This window comes from Pristis pectinata, chromosome 19, assembly GCF_009764475.1.
Source record: "Pristis pectinata isolate sPriPec2 chromosome 19, sPriPec2.1.pri, whole genome shotgun sequence".
Lineage (NCBI taxonomy): Eukaryota > Metazoa > Chordata > Chondrichthyes > Rhinopristiformes > Pristidae > Pristis > Pristis pectinata.
Window position 1 is genome coordinate 37,256,760 of NC_067423.1, and position 20,794 is coordinate 37,277,553.

Here is a 20,794-nt window from a genome sequence, read left to right on the forward strand (position 1 = left end):
TTTTTTCATCCGACAGTATGCTATTCTTTAAATATGAAGGCCAAAACAATATGCAGAACTCCAGGTCCAGTTTCACCAATGCCCTGTGAAAAGTTACATCAAAACTCCCCTATTTTTAAACTGCTTGGGCATATCCCTTGCAACAAAGACCACCGTTCCATTAGCGTTCCTAAATACTTGCTGCACCTACATGCTAACATTTTGAGTTTCATATTCTAGGACCTGCAGATTTCTTTGTATTGCAATATTTCGTAATCTCACTATTTAAGTAACAAACTGTTTTCTTATTCTTTCTTCCATCAGGGGTAACCTCCTTTCCTGCATTAATCTCCATCTGCCAACATCTTGCCCTCCAGTTTAGCCTATCGATATCTCTTTGCAGGATCTTTGGATCCTCTGCACAGCTTGCTGACCCACCTATTTTTCTATCATCAGCATATTTGGCTGCAGTGCACTCAGTCCCTTCATCCAAGTCATTAACATAGATTGTAAACAGCCAAGGTCCTGGAATCGACTAGTTACAGATCCAAAAATGACTTGATATTGTGCGTTTTCTTTTCGTTGATTAATCCCCTATCCGTACCAAGATATTACTCCTAACCCTGAGGTGTAACCACTTACATGGTATCTTATCGAAAGCTTTCCGGAAATCCAGATAAATTGCATCCCCTTCATCCTATTTGTTACAGATTCAAAACACTCAGATATGTTAAACATTATTTCCCTTCCTTGATTTAGTTTGATTGCCTTATGATATTCTAAATGTTCCTCTTTAATTAAATTCCTTAAGAAGAATTTTTATAATGATAGACATGAAGTGGCCTGAAGTTTCCAGTTTTCTGTCTCTCTCCTTTCTTGAACAATGATGTTACATTTGTGGTTTTCCAGTCCTCTGGGATCTCTCCAGAATGCCGAGGATTTTGCTAGATGTCAACCAATGCATCCACTATCTCTGCAAGCACTTCCTACAAGGATGACTCCAATGTTATAAAATCTTCAACATGATAAGGACTCTTTAATAAATTCTGTCCTATATTTACCCTATAAATCACATAACCAAATTAGTTGATTAATACTACAATGTTCTTTGTGACCCAAATTAATTGTTGAATTTTTTTTTGCATTTTAGCACTGACTACATCTTAAAAGTACTTCATTGGCTGAGAGTCAATTTGAGGTATCCCAGGATTGGAAAATGTTCTGTACGGCTATAAATTTCTTCCTCTAAGCCAGTAAGGTTTACAAGTAGGCAGCCAGATTCCCTAGGTCTTTACTCTCACTCCCTTGCATGTCATAGATGTCTACAGTTGATTTGTGTAGGATGTGGAATTAAGGCAGTAATTCAGTCAGTTAGTTCATTTTGAAATGGAATTGGGCTCCAACAATTTCATTTGCAATTAACTGCAAATGTAGCATTTGCTGAGTTTTGTTTCGACAGCTTCACTGCAGACTGCCTTAATTTCTTATATTTGTGCATCAAAATTATACTCTAGTGAAATTCAAACTTCATTATGATGGAGCTAAACTCGATTGAGGCAAATACATAAAGAAAGAGGCAAATAGTAAGTTATATGTGAATTGCAGTGAAAAATAAAGAACTGCATATGACTTCAGGTGTCACATATGAGAGCCTGGAATTTGAAGTGAGGAGACCTCTGTCTTTTTTTTGTGTATGTTATGTTACAGAATTGCCCATTTCCTGTGGAATCCATGCTCATTGGGAAGTAGCATCCGTAACTTGTGGAATTTGCCTTAGCGTGGCTGACATTTCCAGTCTCATTCGCGTGCATGATTACGTCAGAATCATCTGCACTCACCTCTGCCTTGCCGATGGAAATTGGAGCAGACATTGAGTTTCAAAACAAAAACTGCAGATGCTGGAAACCTGAAATAAAAACAGAAAATGCTGAAAGCGCTCAGCAGGTCAGGCAGCATCTGTGGACAGAGAAACCACTGATGTTCGATTCTGGGACCCTTGATCAGAACAAGGAAAGAGAGAAACAAGTTAGTTTAGGCAGCAGAGAAGGTGGAGGAGGGAGAGGGGTTTAACAAAGCAAATTTCTCTGATGGGTTGAGATAAGTTCACCTAATATGATGGTTAAGGGGCAGATAAATAGTAATTGGAGCAGTAATGTGCAACATATGATCTTTGTTGTCCAAGCCCAGTAAAACAAGGGGGAACCCCACTACAATTCATGGCCGCTCAGACACTGAAGACCACCCACTTAGTATGCAAAACTGAGGTGAAATCCGGTGTCTATGCATGTTGGTAATTAGCTTATATTTGCTCTTGAGCAAAGATGGAGCAAACTCTTATTAACCAATCACAACTTCTATTTATTTAGCAATCAACAACCGGGAAATACCAGAAAATTTAGCCAATATGTAATGCAAAAGATTTTCTCTTACCATCTTATATTCTGAGCAACTCATATAACTCTTTAGGAAATGCACAGATAATGACTCCAATTTGCCTGACTTTCAGTGGTTGAGCTGAGTTTATTTTGCAGCATATTTAGAGTTCTATTTTCCTTCTACATCTAATAATCTTTAAACCTACTCTTGCACAATGTGCTGGCTAATGTTCCTCTTGTTGTTTAACAATATATCCTTGGACTCAACTCAATCAGTGTTCTGGAGATCTGCCAGTATTGCTTAATAATGTACTTTCCACCAATAGAAGATGTTCAGTTGTAAGAATATTGTACATAGTATTCTAAGTCCTGCAGTTTACATTTTACATTTTGTAAAAACCGATTTAAATGAACTAATTTTTAATTTAAAGATTGCAACATAATTTGAGTCCAAATTTGAAGTTTTTATTTGTATCGGTATCCAGAGAATAACAACTTATATAACAGAAAGCAGAATATAATGTTGCAGTTACTATTATGAGAGAAAGTGTTGTGCAGGTAGACAAATAAGGTGCAAAGGGCATGATGAGGTAGGTTGAGAATTCAAGAGTTCACCTTTATCCTACAAGAGGTCTGTTCAAGAGTCTTACAGCAACAGGATAAAAGCTGTCCTTAAGCCTGGTGGTGCGTGTATTCAAGTTTTTGTTCCTTCTGCCCAATACTAATAGATTGGGGGGGGGGGGGGGGTGGTGAAGAGAGAATGTCCAGGGTGGGAGGGGTTTTTGATTATGTTGGCTGCTTTCCCAAGGCAGTGGGAAGTATAGACAGTGCCAGTGGAGGGGAGGCTGGTTTTCATGGTGGGTCGGTTTCTGTGCTTATCTCTCTATGTCTCCATGATATTGTTGGTTTGTTCTCATGGATATTTGGAAAGGAGGGGATTAGAGGGATATGGGCCAAACACAGGCAAATAGGACTATCTTGGTGGTTACCATGGTTGGCATGGATGAGTTGGGCCGAAGGGCCTGTTTCTATTCTATGACTCTATAAGTTATCAAGGATTTTTATCAAGGTTTATTTAAATTAGGGCAATGTTGGCATTGCTAGAACACCAGCATTTATTGTCCATCCCTAATTGTCCTTTAGAAGGAGGTGGTGAGCCATCTTCTTGAACAATGGCTGTCCTAATGGAGGTACTTCCTCAATGCTGTTAGGAAGGAAGTTCCAGACTTAAACCTCATGACAGTGAAGGACTGACGTGGAAGGGAACCTGAAAGTGGTGGTGTTTCTGTGCACTTGCTGCCCTTGTGTTTCTTGTGTGTTTGAGATGTACTGTTGGAGTAGTTTAGTCGAATAACTGCAGTGCATTTATTAAATGATACATTCTGCGGCCACTGTGTGTCTGTGGTGGAGGGTGAATGAAGTACTAACCAGTTAAGCTGCTTTGTCCTGCACATTTCTGAGCTTTTTGGCTGTTGTTAGAGTTGAACTCAACTAGAAGAGTGGAGAGTAGTCCATCACAGTCTCGACTATGTCTTCTAGGTGGTGGAAAGTCTCTGGAGGTAAGTAATTTGCTGCAGGATACCCAGCCTCCAATCTATTGTTATCGCCACTATTGAATTTCTGGTCAAGACTGGATGCTGATGGTAATACCACTGAAATTCAAGGGAATGTAGTTAGATTCTCACTTGTTGAAGATGATCATTGCCTGGCACGTGTGACATGAATGTTGTTTGTCACTTAACATGACTGACTGTTATCTAGGTGTTGCTTCATGTGGCCATAGACTGCTTAATTTTTCTGGTTGTGAGTGGAATTGATCATTGTGCAATCACCAGCAAATGTCCACACTTCCGACCCTGTGATGAAAGAACAGTCATCAATAAAGCAGCTGAAGATGGTTGGAGATAAGGATACTGCCATAAGAAACTACTAAGGCTGAGGTGGTTGTGGCTAATGGAGGCTAATGCTATTTGACCTGTGACTCTTAACAACTGGAATGTACTTCCCCTTGATTTTGATTTTATCAGAGCATGTGGATACCACACTTGGTCAGATACTATCTTGATATTATGAGCTCACTTCAGCTTTGCAATTCTACTCATTGGTCCATATTAGAACAAAGGTAACTTTTATCCCTGTGTTTAAGTGATCCTTTATCATGGTTGTTTTGAAGTTGGGAAACCCAAACTGAACTAAACATCAGTGATGAGGTTATAAGTGAGAAAATACTATTTGGTAACACTGTTGATAGTACCATTCATCAGTTTGTTGATGATTGAAAGTAGACTGATGGACCAGCAATTAGTTGGATTGGATTTGTATTGCTGTTTGTAGACAGGATGTACTTGGGCAAATTCCCGCATTCTTTTCTTGATGCTGGTGTTGTAATTGTACTACTACTACTTAGCTCGGAGTGTGGTTAGTTCTGGAGCATAAATACTGCAACTGGAATGTTATCTAGGCCTATAGCCTTGGCAGTCTTCAGTGCTGTTACAGTTCTTATGTCAAAGTGAATTAACCGGCCAAAGGCTTCAAGAGAAGGGTTCCATTCAGCAATCCTTGTTGGAGATGGTTGAAACTTTTTCAGCCTTGTCTTTTGAGATTTGTTTATTGGGGCCTGGCATCACTGAGGGTAGATACATAATTGTCTACCACCAGTCACAGCGGGGCTGTGATAGGACTGCAAATTATTGCTTTGATCCATTGCTCATGCCATCATCTAGCTCCATCTAATGCATGCTGTATTTGCTGTCATCCTGAGCTGCTATCATCCACAGTAGCACAGCTCCAGAGACTCGGGTTCATTCTTGACCTCAGGTGCTGTCTGTGTGGAGTTTGCATGTTCTCCTTGTGACCAGGTGGGTTTCCTCTGAGTGCGTCATTTTCTTCTCATCTCCCAAAGACTTTGGCAGGTGAATTGGCCAGTGTAAATTCCCCCTAGTGAGAAGGTGAGTGGTAGAATCTGAGGGGACCTTATGAGATATGAGGAGACTAGGATTATTGTAAGTAGGTGCTTGATGCTTGGTGTGGACTCAGTGGGCCAAAGAACCTGTCTCAATATCTATGATTCTAATCATGGTAAAGATGGATAATAGGCCAATGAAGTAGAGTCATAGAGTCATACAGCATGGAAAAGGGCCTTCAGCCCAACTGGTCCATGCCAACCAAAATTCCCATCTAAGCTTGTCCCATTTGCCTGTGTTTGGCCAATATCCCTCTAAACCTTACATTTTGTATCTTTTCTATCCATGTACCTGTTGAAGTGCCCTTTAAATGTTAATGTACCTGCCTCAACCACTTCTCCTGGCAGCTCGTTGCATATATGGACCACCCTCTGGGTGGAAAAGCAGATTCTTGAAGGAGTGACAAGCCTCAATGGAAGGGATCAGTTGCAAAGTTGATCAAGAGGTCAAGAATTTTCAATAAGCAATTCCAGATGATGGAAGTTGGATGTCTAATGTTATCCAGAAAATTGAAAGGAGGATATGTGTGGGGCATGGTGGAGTTGGGTGTGGCACCAACAGCAACATACGGGACCTGGCTCAGACAAACTACTTACATTTTGTAACTTCTACGTCAAAGTGCATTTCAGAAAAGGAATCTGATGCTTAGGCAAACAGATAGGATATGGGCATTTCATACACAGCTGACGTTTGTTTAATCAAGACTTTACATTATTCCTGGAAGTACTGTTCAATTGGAAATGGATTACGTAGGCCATTTTTCATAAAAGAAGGACTGTCCTAAACATTTGAATTCATACCTACGTTTATTCTCTAACTGACCATTTATCATTTTAAAATCAATGTTTTCTGCATTGGCACGAAGAGAGAGAGATGTTCCATTTCCTGTGTTTCATTTGCCTTAAACATTTGGAAGAAACAATAGAAGTGAAGGTACATTCACTGGTTTCACTCTGTGCTTTAATAAATCATTGCCTGCTCCAAATCTCAGAAGACAGTCTCAACATGAAGAGTCTGGAACATGTGCTTTCAACCAGAGTTTGTCTTTTCACATGGCTTTTCTCCAAAGGTTGCTGGCCAAGATTTGAAAATGCTATAACAACTATGGTCTGCACTGACTTCTACCCACACCTTGCTGTTATTTTGCAGAGGAGAGAGCCTTGGGACTGCAATATCTTTCACTGCTGATGTATGTGACCCCAAAAGCTCTCATAACAGCAAAGATATTTGGGCCCGCTTCCTTTTTTAATGACCTTTGGGTGGAGATTTGTTTTGTTTTTAGACACATCATGCAGTTTTGATTGTAATCAGGAAATGGATTGACTGGTGATTCTGTTTGTAAAGCACTGGCATTGATGTAAATCAGACACACAGTAACTCTGAAATTTGATTTGCCCCAGGATGACAAGCCCCCATGCCAGTCATGTGGAGAAAGTAGATTTGTTCTCCATGAAGTAGAAGTTTAAGGGGAGATTTAATAAAGGTATCCAAAATTATGAAGGATTTTTGATGGTGTGGGTAAAAAACTGCTCCCATCAGCAGGGAAATCCGAAACCAAAGGGAATAGATTAAAGATGCTTGTGTAAAAAAAACAGAAGGGATATCAGGAAACCTTTTGTGCAACAATTTGTTATGCTGTAGTTTGTGCTGCATGAAAGCATCCTGAAGATAGATCAGATAAGAACTTGCATGCATCACATGTATTGACAAGAAATTGGGTTACAGGCAGTTACATGAGGTTTCTGTTCCTGAGAGTCAGAAACAAACAATTTCAGTGAAGGTAAATTAACATGAACATTTGTTTATTGTCTCCCCCTGTGTAATTACAATGGCAGAGAATCAGAATGTCCCAAAACTATCCAATGGCTAGTTTTGACAACTTTAAAGTATTAATGGATGTTATGTTATTTGATAAAGTAATTTACAAGTGTCATTAGAAGAGATTTCCTTGTCACTTTCCAAAGCAAATCTCTTAAGTGGCCTCCCACTGTGAACCGGCAGCCTGTGCTCTAAAAGATAATGTGTCTGTTTGACTGTTGCCGGAAGGTTAGATGTTAAGTTTTTTATTTGAAGACTGGTTGTCTTTTGAATTAACTAGCTGCTCCCTGTATTCCATAACTCCTGAAGCTGTTTGTATTTCTTTAACTAGTTTTCCTATCTTGAAAAATGCTTTAAAAACTTCTGGGAGAATTTGCAGAAGATCGGATTTCCATAAGTCAGATCTTCTGTAACCCAAGGATGCCTTGTGTAAGGAAAACGGTATGGAACTAATTGTATAGCTTTCAAAGAGGTGGAATGGACTGGCTGGCTTCCTCTAAACCTTAGTTCTAAACCTCTCAATCTAACATGTGTTGATTGCAGTTATGGTGGCAGTGTGGATTCCATGGTTGATCTGTGCACCACTTGGGGACCGTAGAGAGTCAAATCAACTAGAATTCCTCTTGCTTACCCGTGAAAGGTGGCACAAAACATACGCCTCTGGACGTTTCTAGATAGAAATGAGTGGAGGGAAAAAAACCTGCAGATGCTAGAAATCTGAAATAAAAAACAGAAAAAAGGTAGACACACTCAGCAGGTGAAGTAGCATCTGTGGAGAGAGAAAGAGGGTTAATGGTCCAGTTCAATGACTGGGAAAGAGAGAAAATGAGTTAGTTTTAAATTTCAGGAGGGATGGGGGAGAAATGTTTGGGACAAAGGAAATGTCTCTGATAGGGTGAGGCCAGAACCTGATGAAGGGCCTGAAGTGTTAACTTTGTTTCTTTTACCACAGATGCCACATGACCTGCTGAGAGTCTCCAGCCTTTTCTGTTTTTTATTCTCTCTCTGAGTGAACAGATTAGATTGGGCTCCAGTGCTGAGTTTTCTGTCTAAGCTTGATGTGCGGTCTACACTGCAGGCTTGCTGGGGTAGGACTTTACTTCAGCAAGGGAGAGCAAGTCAGAGGGGAGAACAGGTGGAGCAAAACCATCGAAAGGACCCAGAGTAAAGCAGCAGCTAGAAGCCAGTTAGAGTTACTGAAGTGGTGGAGGTTCTGAAACTGAGTGGTTGTTGGGGCAGGCAATCAGCGTCAAGTCTGAAGAAATAGCAACAAATTACAGGCTCCGAAAAAAAAATGAACAGGGAGATCCACTCCACACCTACCAGAAAATTAGCCCCTGCAAGTGGCCTGATGATATAACTCAATGCAGCACTTGAGTAGTTTGGATGTCTGCTCACCAGCCTGTTGTGACTAATTTAGCAGAGGATTTGGTTTGCTTTCTAAATGGAGAGCAGTGTTTAAGTTTCAACAGAACACAATGTAAGTGCAGATGAGGAAGACTAATTGGCTAATCTAGTGTACTCATCTAATAGTCTCTATTCTTGCAACATGTCATAGTTTTTAATCATTTTTGAGGTGTGTGGGTAGGGATGCCTCGACCTCACAGTTTGTCCCTTGTGTCATGCTACCTTTGTAAAAGCAGAATGTACAAATAGGTCGAAATTTATTGTTCACTAATATGATGCCTCATTGACTTATTCTGGGCTCTTACATTAATTTGAGTGAAGTTTCCAGGTGTTCCTCACCCATTTCATATTTTTTTTATATAGATCAGTAAATGATTTTTGCAGCATCAACTTTCAAAGACAGCTTTCTTCAGTCCTTTCTTATAAATTTGTCCTTTGACCAGAGTCTCTACTCCCGGTGATCCAAAGTCTGATTCTCTCCCGTGGGTTCTGATGATCAATATCAAGCTCAGTACACAATTGGGTCCAGTTGTTGTCCACTTTTTAGATGGAGATGTCCATTTGACTCCTTCATATCCTCTGCATTTGAGCTGCAGACTTTACGACCGTGCATCCTCTGAACTCACCCCAAATTCTGCTGCTCGTATTCTAACTATCATTTCCAATCCATTCATTCATCACCTATGTGAGTCGTACAGAACAGAAACAGGCCTTTCCGCCCACTGAGTCTATGTCAACCATCAAGTAGCCATTTACACCAATCCTTTTCGAATCCCATTTTATTCTCCTGCATTCCTGTCAACTCATGTCAGATTCTACCACTCATCAACACACTAGGGGCAATTTACAGTGGCCAATTAACCTTCCAGTCCACACATCTCTAGGATATGGGAGGAAACCGGAGCACCTGGAGGAAATCATTCAAAAATCTACTGTAATTATTTCATAACTTTGCCTGCCTTAATTCTGAGGTTTCCTCCAGCCCCTCAATCATTTGAGAACCTTGAGCTTTTCTAGTCTTTTTGCAGGTTCCTAAGACGTGCAGGTTGGTAGGTTGATTGGCCACTATAACTGCTCCCAGTGTGCAGGTGAGTGGTAGAATCTGGGGGAAATTGATGGCAATGTGCAGAGAATAAAAATGGGATTCGTGTAGGATTAGTGGAATGGATGGTTGATGGTCAGCATGAACTCGGTGGGCCAAAGGGCCTGTTTCTGTGCTGTATCTCCATATCTACATCTATATCCCACCTTTTTATTAGCAGCTGAAATTTTTAGCGAGCCGGCCTACAAGCTCTGGAATACCATCCCTGAAAGTCTCCAACTCTCAATTGTCCATTAAAACCATCCCTTTAATAAACGCAGACCAAGTTCTACAATCTTTTAATGTGACTGGGTGCGAAACCTCTGTTTGGTGCTCCAGTGAAACTTCAAGAGAAGCTTTGAAGGTGATGTATAAATATAAGTTACTTTTGTTGAGCATCAGACTCCTACAATGATGGCAACATATGTTTCTAACAACAGACAGGTCTTATTCTGCATTGTAAGAAATGTACAAAGCTATGGCTTTCAAAACCCTCAGTTTTTTATCTCACCTTGTTCAGGATGTTGGTTCAGCCATGAATGTTTTTTTGCTTTTTAATATGAGCAGTAAGTCAATGTTTTTTAGCTCCTGATTAGGCTTTGCTGCCGTGTTCTTTACATCCTTCCCAAACTGCATTGCTCACCAATCTGTATCTTACAATCAAAAGCAACAATCTTAAAATATAATGATGTGAAATGTGATGTCCTTCATTGGTTTCCATGGCAACTCCATGTTAAGACTTGGGAGTACTGAGTACAAATGCCCAGAAGTGAAGGCTGATATTGACCCCATTCTGTGTTCCTTATGTAAACTTGTGCAATATAAACATACCATTCATCTTGCCTGTTTTTACCTCCTTTGGCAACGAGTGTCCAATCCCCTCCCCACACATGTTCTAACTAAGGCAAGTAAACCTAACTCAGGAAATAATTACCAGATCAGTCAAAAGATAATCCCAATTAATTACCATAATTTACATTAGAGTGATGTGGTGTTAAGAAGAGCTCATTGGAATCATTCAGGTCATCTTTCAAAATGGTCCTCTGAAACTGCACTTTGCAACTGTCTTGCACATGGATTTAATGCCATTGATTAGATTACTCTTTTTCCCTTGATTGTTCACATAGGACATTGCATCAAATGTTCAACTGTATTCCAATGGCAGTAAACTTCACAGCTGTTGGAATGCACTGCTATAATCCAGTGGCTGCAAACATTACTGCCTACAATCCAAAAGGAGTAAACCTTTAACCCATGAGCTGGCTCCTGGGTTTAAAAAGTCAATATGGACATCAGCAGAAAACCATATTTTTTCATCCATAATGTAGACTTGGAACAGAATATCTGATGGGAATATAACAGAGTGAAATAATACTGCCTGGTATACCCCGTAGTCTGAGATGGATTTTTGCCTTCAGACACCAGTGCCTGTAATCCAAAGGCAAGGAACATCACTGTCCATAATCCACCGTTCTCTGTCATCTAAAGGTAAGAAAGGCAAATAGTAGAGAGGGTCAATTTTCAAGACTGACCGTTGCATAAGTAAATGGTATGCAGGAAATAATCTTACAGACCATGTCACAATCAATATCTCTAACATTCTGAAAATAATAGTGTCCATTAGCTTCAGTCCTTTTCAGACTTTGATGCAAGTAACTCAGGAATCTTTGCACATCTGTCTCACTACCACAATTTCAAAACAACCGTTGAAACAAAGGCTCTGTGCAATAGGGAAAACCTGCCATAACTTATACAACTCAAAGCTGATTTTTTTTTTATTTTGGACACTGTGGATCCAAAGTAGTTCTTTCCAAGTAGGCACAAAGCCATATAAATTCTACCATTCAAGTATCCATAAGCCATTCACTCAACTTGGTGGAGGGGGGGGTATACTTGCCTTGCCATGTCTGTTGCTTTGACTGCTCTCAAATAATTTAGAATCCAAACCTAGAAGTACAAGCACTGTGAGGTTGGAGATGCATATCTCTAAGAACATAGAGCATTACAGCACAGTACAGGCCCTTCGGCCCACAATGTTGTGCCGACATTTTATCCTGCTCTAAGATCTATCTAATCCTTCCCTCCCACATTGCCCCCCATTTCTCTATCATTCATGTGTCTATCTAAGAGTCTCTTAAATGTCCCTAATGTATCTGCCCCCACAACCTCTGCTGGCAGTGCGTTCCATGCACCCACCATTCTGTGTAAAAAAACTTACCCCGATATCCCCCTTATACCTTCCTCCAATCACCTTAAAATTATGTCCCCTCATGTTAGCCATTGTTGTCCTGGGGAAAAAGTCTCTGACTGTCCACTCAATCTATGTCTCTTATCATCTTGTACACCTCTATCAAGTCACCTGTCATCCTCCTCCTCTCCAAAGAGAAAAGCCCTAGCTCGCTCAACCTAACACATGCTCTCCAATCCAGGCAACATCCTGGTAAATCTCCTCTGCACCCTCTCCAAAGCTTCCACATCCTTCTTATAATGAGGAAACCAGAACTGAACACAATACTCCAAGTGATGTCTAACCAGAGTTCCATAGAGCTGCAACATCACCTCACGGCGCTTGAATTCAATACCCTGACTAATGAAGGCCAACACACCATACGCCTTCTTAACAACCCTATCGACCTTGAAAGATCTATGGACGTGGACCCCAAGATCCCTCTGTTCCTCCACACTGCTAAGAGTCCTGCCATTAACGTTGTATTCTGCCTTCAAATTCGATCTCCCGAAGTGTATCACTTCACACTTATCCTGATTGAACTCCATCTGCCACTTCTCAGCCCAGCTCTGCGTCCTATTAATATTCTTTTGTAATCTACAGCAACCTTCTACACTATCCACAACACCACCAACCTTTGTATCATCAGCAAACTTACTGACCCACCCTTTCACATCCTCATCCAAGTCATTTATAAATATCACAAAGAACAGGGGTCCCAGTACAGATCCTGCGGAACACCACTGGTCACCAACCTCCATGCAGAATATGCTCCATCTACCACCACCCTCTGTCTTCTATGAGTGAGCCAATTCTGAATCCACACCTCCTGACTTTCTGAATGAGCCTTCCATGAGGAACCTTATCAAATGCCTTACTAAAATCCATGTACACCACATCCACTGCTCCTCCTTCAACAATGTGCTTTGTCACATCCTCAGAGAATTCAATCAGGCTCGTGAGACCTGCCCCTCACAAAGCCATGCTGACTGTCCTTAATCAGCCTATGCTTCTCCAAATGCCCATAAATCCTGTCTCTAAGAATCTTCTCCAGTAATTTGCCCGCCACTGAAGTAAGACTCACTGTCTGTAATTCCCAGGGTTATCCCTACTCCCTTTCTTAAACAAAAGAACAACATTTGCCACCCTCCAATCATCTTGCACGACTCTGTGGCCAGTGAGGACGCAAAGATAGTCGCCAAAGGCGCAGCAATGTCTTCCCTCATTTCCCGTAACAACCTTGGATATATCTCATCTGGCCCTGGTGACATCTATCCTAATGTTTCTCAATAGTTCCAGCACATCCTCCTTCCTCACGTCGACATGCTCTCGCATATCAGCCTGTCGTACACCATCCTCACAAACATCAAGGTGTCTCTCTCTGGTGAACACTGAAGCAAAGTATTCATTAAGGACCTCCCTACCTCTTCCGACTCCAGGCACATGTTTCCCCTTTTATCCCTGATCGGTCCTACCCTCGCTCTAGTCATCCTCCTATTCTTCACATACGTGTAGAACGCCTTGGGGTTTTCCTTGATCCTACTCGTCAAGGACTTCTCATGCCCCCTTATAGCTCTCCTAAGTCCATTCTTAAGCTCCCTCCTGGCTACCTTGTAACTCTCCAGAGCTCTGTCTGATCCATGCTTTCTAAACCTTAGGTAAGCTTCTATCTTCCTCTTGACGAGATATTCTACATCTTGAGTCAACCACGGTTCCTTCACTCTACCGTCCTTACCCTGCCTCAATGGGACAAACTTATCCAGAACCCCATGCAAGTATTCCTTAAACAACCTCCACATTTCTGCTGTGCACTTTCCCAAGAACATCTGTTCCCAATTTACGCTCCCATGTTCCTGCCTAATAGCATCATAATTCCCCCTCTCCCAGTTAAATATTTTCCCATATTGTCTGCTCCTATCCCTCTCCAAGGCTATGGTAAAGGTCACGGAGTTATGGTCACTATCTCCAAAATGCTCTCCCACCGAGAGATCTGAAACCTGATCAGGCTCATTGCCTGGTACCAGGTCCAGTATGGCCTCTCCTCTAGTCAGCCTGTCCACATACTGTGTCAGGAATCCTTCCTGGACACACCTGACCAACTCCACCCCATCTGCCCTCTTTACACCAAGGAAGTGCCAATCAATATTAGGGAAGTTGAAATCACCCATGACAACAACCCTGTTATTTTTGCACCTCTCCAAAATCTGCATCCCAATCTGCTCCGCAGCATCTCTGCTGCTATTAGGGGGTCTGTAGAATACTCCCAATAGAGTGATCGCTCCCTTCCTGTTTCTGACTCCCACTAACACTGACTCAGTGGACGATCCCTCCAGGACATCCTCCCTTTCTACAACTGTGACACTGTCTCTGATCAGCAAAGCCACTCCCCCACCTCTTTTACCTCCTTCCCTGTCCCTTTTGAAACATCTAAACCCCAGAATATCCAGCAGCCATTCCTGCCCTTGCAACAGCCAAGTCTCTGTAATGGCCACCATGTCATAGTTCCAGGTACTTATCCATGCTCTAAGTTCATCACCCTTGTTCCTGATAGTTATGTATAGGCAATCAGCAAATCAATTGGGAAATGGCAAGACACGTCCTATTGAAAACCCATTGCTACCTCTGATCAGATTTGTGCATAATCTCGTAGCCTTTTTACAAAAAGTAAAGAGTTGTTTACATAAAACCAGGGTTCCATTTGAAATTCACAATTCAGGACAATTACATGCAAATTATCAAGTTTTTAGAATTTGAAGCAGCACATCGCCTTTCTGAAGGAATAGTCACCTTCAACTTGAATGGCAGAAATCAGGAATTTACCAAAGCTGATTGAGTAGTTTCTCTTTTTTTACAGCTGAGTCTTTATAAACAGCACTTTCTTATCGATAGTTTAATACTGTGAGTGAGGCATTGGCCTTTGTGATCTGGAGTGAGCATCTGTTTCACTGTAACACGGAGCAGGGAAGGATTTGGTGGTTTCCCATTAGTTTAATTGCTTTGAATGGTTAGTGCAGGTCAAAATCTCAACAGCGTTTTGTTTACATTAAGACAAAAATGCATTCATAAAAATGGCACACTACTATATATTTGCACCTTTATTCCTGCAAAGAATTGTTTTTTGGATGAAGCATCCAGAATAAAATGTCCTCGTTAGTATAAAAAGTTCCCAGAACTGGCAAAGAACAAGGCTCCAGCTTCTTCTGTCTGGCTTCACTGTAGAAGCAATTTACTGATTTACAGCAGAGTCACTTATTGCTGCAAACCATAAAACTTTAGGTAGGTCAACACCCTGCAAATTGAATTCCATCTGCTGCCTTATGAAAGCAAGTCTTTCCCTCTGTAATGGAGAATGAATCGTTGGAACTGAAAGCTAGGAAAGCAGTGCATGGATCATACGTTACTTTGATCACCCAATGTGACAATATCACCAGTTACAAAAGTACACCTGGCAATGGCACCTCACAGGCTCAACTCAGCAACCTTCTTCAATCAATTAAGTTATGGGCATTGATGTGCACCTTCATAACAATGTCGGCAAACTACCATTGAAGAAAGAGAGTTTTATCCCGTTTTTTAAGTCAATCTCTAGAAGTCCAATGATTGCAACAGTTCATCTATTTATTTTGGTAGATTTGTCTCCTATTGATTGATGAGGCATGTATTGATCCAGTTTTATTGTAGCTTCATGAGAAACAACATGGTAGAGGCTCATCTCAGGCAATGGGGCAAACCAGACAGTATTATTTCACTCTGTTATGCACCCATCAGATACTCCATTCCTTGTCTACAATACAGACAAAGATGATTTTCTACTGACATCCACATTGACCTTTTGAACCCAGGAGCCAACTCACAGATGACAAGAGTACAACATAAAAGGGCTGTGTAAAGCATTCAGTAGCTCACCCAGTCACAAAGAATTGGATCTCAACGTCACTGCTAATGGATTCAATTGATGGAGGATTCAGTCAGATGCTTAAAATGTTCTGAACTGATGTAACAGTGCCAGAGGTCACTTACATTGCAGTGAGCAAAATTAACCAGCAATCCATCAACTAACTCAAGAAATTTTATTGATCCATCTTAATGTCTTAGAGATATTGCTGACTGATTACATTTTAAAAGACCAATACACATATTAATCTGGATTTATTCATTTTTAATGTCTTTGTTGTTCTTGCCTGGCAACAGAATCTGCTTTTATCACGTTGCAAAAGGTATGAAAGAAACAAGATAATTTTCACACAAGCAATTGGCGAGGGTACCAAGTGGTGCATCCTAATCTGTGCAAGATCTCCAAAGATGCTTAAAATGGAATAAAAATAGAAAATGCTGGAAAATGCACTCCCAGGTCAGGCAGTACCTGTGGAAAGAGAAACAATTCAGGTATAAAGCCCAAAACCCTCCATCAGAATTGGGAAAGAGAGAAAACCAATTAGTTTTCAGTTGCAGAGAAGGTGGGGTGGGGGAGAGGAATGGATAGAACAAGGGGAATATCTTTGATAGGCTGAGACCAAATGGGTTAATATGACAGTTGGAGTATCAGTTAGAATCAGATGATGCTTCCCTGTCTGTGTACTGTGTTGTTAATAGTAAGGGTATGGGACATGTTCAACAGACCGGACTATACTAATAGAAAAGAGAAACCGAGCCAAAATGATGACAGGCTGAAATGGCCAGTTCTGATGCAGACAGAAAGAAAGAGCGAATTTCCTAAAGTTGGGAATCCGATATTGAGTCAGGAAAGCTGCAGCATGCCCAATTGAAAGATGATGTCTTATTCCTCGAGCTTTCATTTGGCCGCTTTGTAAATGCTTTACCTTAATGGAAGAATCTACCTCATCAAGAGAAGAGGGATCTAATTATAAGAGAAAACAATATTAAAGCTATTGAGATGCAACTGGAGTCAAGGTAGAGTGACTAGTTTTCCACTTATCCACTAACTGGAGACATAGTCAGACCACATGTATATATAATAACAATGTTATAAACTTCTTTTTAATCAGGATTAGAATAATTATAGCAAATAGTACGTTCAAGTTATAGTAACAAGAATTAGTTAGTTTGAATCAGACCCACTCTGGAAGATATGCCATTGAAAAGCAAAAAAAAAACTGCATTTGCTTGAAATCTGAAATAAGAACAGAAAATGCTGGAAATAATCAGCAGGTCAAACAGCGTCAGTGGAAAAAGGAACAGAGGTAATGTTTCAGGTCAATGATCTTCAATCAATTCTGAGCCATGACCATATAGAGCACATGTATTAATGCTAAATAACAAAGTTATAAAACATTTCAGTTAGGATTGGAATGCAAATGAATCAGTAAATTCAAGGTGTGTTAATTAGAGTTAGTTAATTTAAATTATACTTGAGATTAAAAGTAGTATCATTGCTAACAGGCGATAATGGTAGTCAATGAAAATGTTCCACTCGGTATCATTATTTTCACCCCCTCATTCACCTTGGATTGTACTTGAATATTGATGGATCAATGGGCAATAAAGAAAGATTGACCACAACAGGGCAGGACACATTCTTATTCTGAATTATCGAGTCAGCTAACTCAACAAGCATTGGTCAGACTGGTTGTAGTTCTGCAGTTTGGAAAACTAATCTGAATTATAACCAGAGTATGTGTATTTAAGTTACAGAAGGAGAAGTAAAAAATTGATGTTTCTTGTTGGGCTACGGTTCATGAAGCAATATATTTACATTTTGTATTCTCTTTCAGTCTTCAGGCACAAGTGTCACTGTCGATATAGCTGTGATGGGTGAAGCTCATGGACTAATTACAGACCTTCTGGCTGAACCTTCCTTGCCTCCCAATGTCAGTACCTCTCTGAGAGCTGTCAGCAATCTGCTCAGCACCCAACTGACCTTCCAGCCCATCCACAAGCCAAGAATAAATCCATTGATGTCGTTCAATGAATCCTACGTTTGTTCAGATAGTGAAGAATGCCAAGGAGAAAAACTCGCTATCCCAAAGGTACAGCAAGAAATGGTAGCTTCCATTACTAGTTGTTCATGGGTTGATTAGCAGTCTCTTTATGTCTTTGGTCCTCTTATGTTTTTTCCCTCCAACAGTCTCAGAATCCCAGGGGAAAAAAAAAACAAAAAATGCTTGAATGCATAGCTTTTCTTCTACTTGTGCATCTGGGTGTTGCTGCCAAGGGCAGCATTTAATGCCAATCCCAAATTGCTCTCGAGAAGATGATGGTGAGCCACCTTTTTGAACTGTTACCATCCTTCTGATCAAGGTACTCCCGCGGTGCTGTTGGTGAGTTCCAGAATTTAGACCCAACAATGATGACTCAACAAGCATGTAGTTCCAAACCAAAATGTCATGCATCATGGAAGGAGACCTGAAGTGGTGGTGTTCCCATGAACCTGCAGCCTTGATGATGGAGATTGTGGGAGATACTGTTGGAGTAGCCTGGACTAGTAATTGCAGTGCATTTTGTGGATGGGTCAAACTACATCCACTGTGAACCAGAGGGGGATGAGATTACAACTGAATGCCCTAGGTCATGCATTAGGGTTAGGGTTTTGAGTGTTGTAGCTGTGCTCATCTAGGCAAGTGGCGAGTACTCCATCATACACCTAACTTGTACCCTAAGAACAGTGCAAAGGCCTTGGTGTGAATTGTTTATTGCAAGATACCCAGCCTCTCACCTGCTCTTGTAGCCATGATATCTATGTGGCTGATCCGGTTGAGTTTCTGGTCAATGCTGACGCCCAGGATGTTGATAGAGTACTCAGCAGTGAAAGTCCAGGGCAGGTAGTTAGATATTCTCTTGTTAGAGATGGTTATTAACTGGCACCGCAAGTGTTCCTTGCCACATATCAGCCCACGTCTGAATGTTGTCTGGGACGTGCTGTGTACAGCAGTGGATTGCATAATATGCTGAGGGGTTGTGAATGGAATTGATTCATGTGAAATCCTCATTTATGACCAGAACTCTCTCTGTTTGTTGCATGCTATTGTTATCCCTTCACCTGCAATGGAGTAATGATGTTGCAGCTTCACCAGGTTGGCACCTCATTCTTAGGTATACCTGCTGTGGCTCCTGGCACACCCTTCTGGACTGCTCACTGAGCCAGGGTTGATCCCCTGGCTTGATATTAATGATAGAAGGAGGAATATGCCCTCTTCGCGTTACTACATGAAGAGGGCAGGCACGGTAGTGTAGCGGTTAGAGTAACGCTTTACAGTGCCAGCGACCCGGGTTCAATTCCCGCCGCTGTCTGTGAGGAGTTTGTACGATCTCCCCATGTATCTGCGTGGGTTTCCTCCGGCTTCTCCAGTTTCCTTCCACATTCCAAAGACGTACAGGTTAGGAGCTCTGGGCATGCTATGTTGGCGCCGGAAGTGTGGCAACACTTACGGGCTGCCCCCAGAACACTATGCAAAAAATGCATTTCACTGTGTGTTTCGATATACGTGTGACTAATAAAGATCTGATCTGATCTTATCTGATCTTATCTTATCTTATCTTATCTTATCTTATCTTATCTTATCTTATCTTATCTTATCTTATCTTATCTTACCATTGGGATGGAGGTACAAGAGCCTGAAGACCCAACTCTCAATGTTTCAGGAACAGCTTCTTACCCTCCACCATCAGATTTCTGAAAGGTCCATCAACTCCTGAATACTACCTCGTTATCCCTCTTTTGCACTATTAATTTATTTTTGCAACTCATAGAAATGTTTCTGTCTTTGTGTCTTGCACTGTACTGCTGCTGCAAAACAACAGATTTCACAACGTATGCCTGTGATAATAAACCTGATTCTAATTCTAATTCTGCTCTGAGGCTACAGATTACAGTGGTGCGCATTTCCACTGCTGCTGATAGTCCATAGTGCCTCATGGATGCCCAGTTTTGAGTTGCCACACCTGTTCTGAGTCTGTCTCATTTACAACAATTGTAGTGCCACACAACATGATGGAGTACTCAGTGTGAAGGTGGGGCATTGTCTTCACAAGCACTGTGCAGTGATCACTTCTGTCAGTGCTATTATGGACAGATCCATCTGCTGCAGGTAGATTGCTGAGGAAAAGGTCAAGTAGGTTTATTCTGCCACCTGCCTCAGACCCAGTATGAAAGATATGTCCTTCAGGGCTCAGTGATCTTGGTCAAGTGAAAGATCTTTGTCCTGAAATATTAACTTTATCTCTATCCATAAATGCTGTCGGGATAGGTGAGGTTTAACCTTCCCTGGTGGTGTAGGATGGAGCACTCAAGCCCAATGAGCTCAACTGACTACAGCTTGCTTTTTACCTACTGTACTAACTTCTTAACAGGCTCATCTGGCAGGTCAGGACTGCTCAGGCCAAGCAATCTGCTCAGGAGATGACACAATTCCATCTTTTCCATGTAGAGGTTGGAGAATTTCCATTCATATTGAGTGAGGAAGAGTGCAGTAATGTTAAAAGTGAGGAGATGGAGGGGATGTAGTTGTGGTCTCCTTTGCTACCAGTCTGTGAGGTGTTTTCATGTTCTCTCTGTGACCTTATGGGTTTCCTCCGGGTCCTCTGATTTCTCCCCACAGTACAAAGTTATGCAGATTGCTGGGTTAATTGGCAACTGGTGTGTAGTGTAGCTGAGTGTTAGAATCTGGGGGCAATTGATGAGAATGTAGGAAGAGTAAATGGGATTAGTGTAGGATTAGTGTGAATGGGCATGATAGTCGGTGCAGATTTAGTGGGGTGAAAGACCTGTTTCCAGACTTTATGGCTCCATGAAGGTCAGCAACTTTCCTCCACCCTGCCGCAGCTCCTGCGTTGCATTTCATAGAATCACCAAAACAAGCAAATGTACATGGAAGATGGGCACTAAGGGAATGCACAGGGGTGATTAATTGACTGTTATGTGGGCTGTGGCATGATGCCATTTCTAAATTTAGTTTTGAATTTTTATTTTGGATGGGAATTTATTTTA

At 41.3% G+C, this 20,794-nt stretch overlaps 1 protein-coding gene across 1 annotated transcript in view; it reads left to right on the forward strand.

Moving 5' to 3' along the window:
• Positions 1–20,794, forward strand: part of pde3a (phosphodiesterase 3A, cGMP-inhibited) — a 412,539-nt gene that overhangs the window by 302,807 nt on the left and 88,938 nt on the right. Inside the window, 1 exon segment of the mRNA XM_052033932.1 lies at positions 17,583–17,837. Within this exon segment, the coding sequence (XP_051889892.1) occupies positions 17,583–17,837 (255 nt within the window).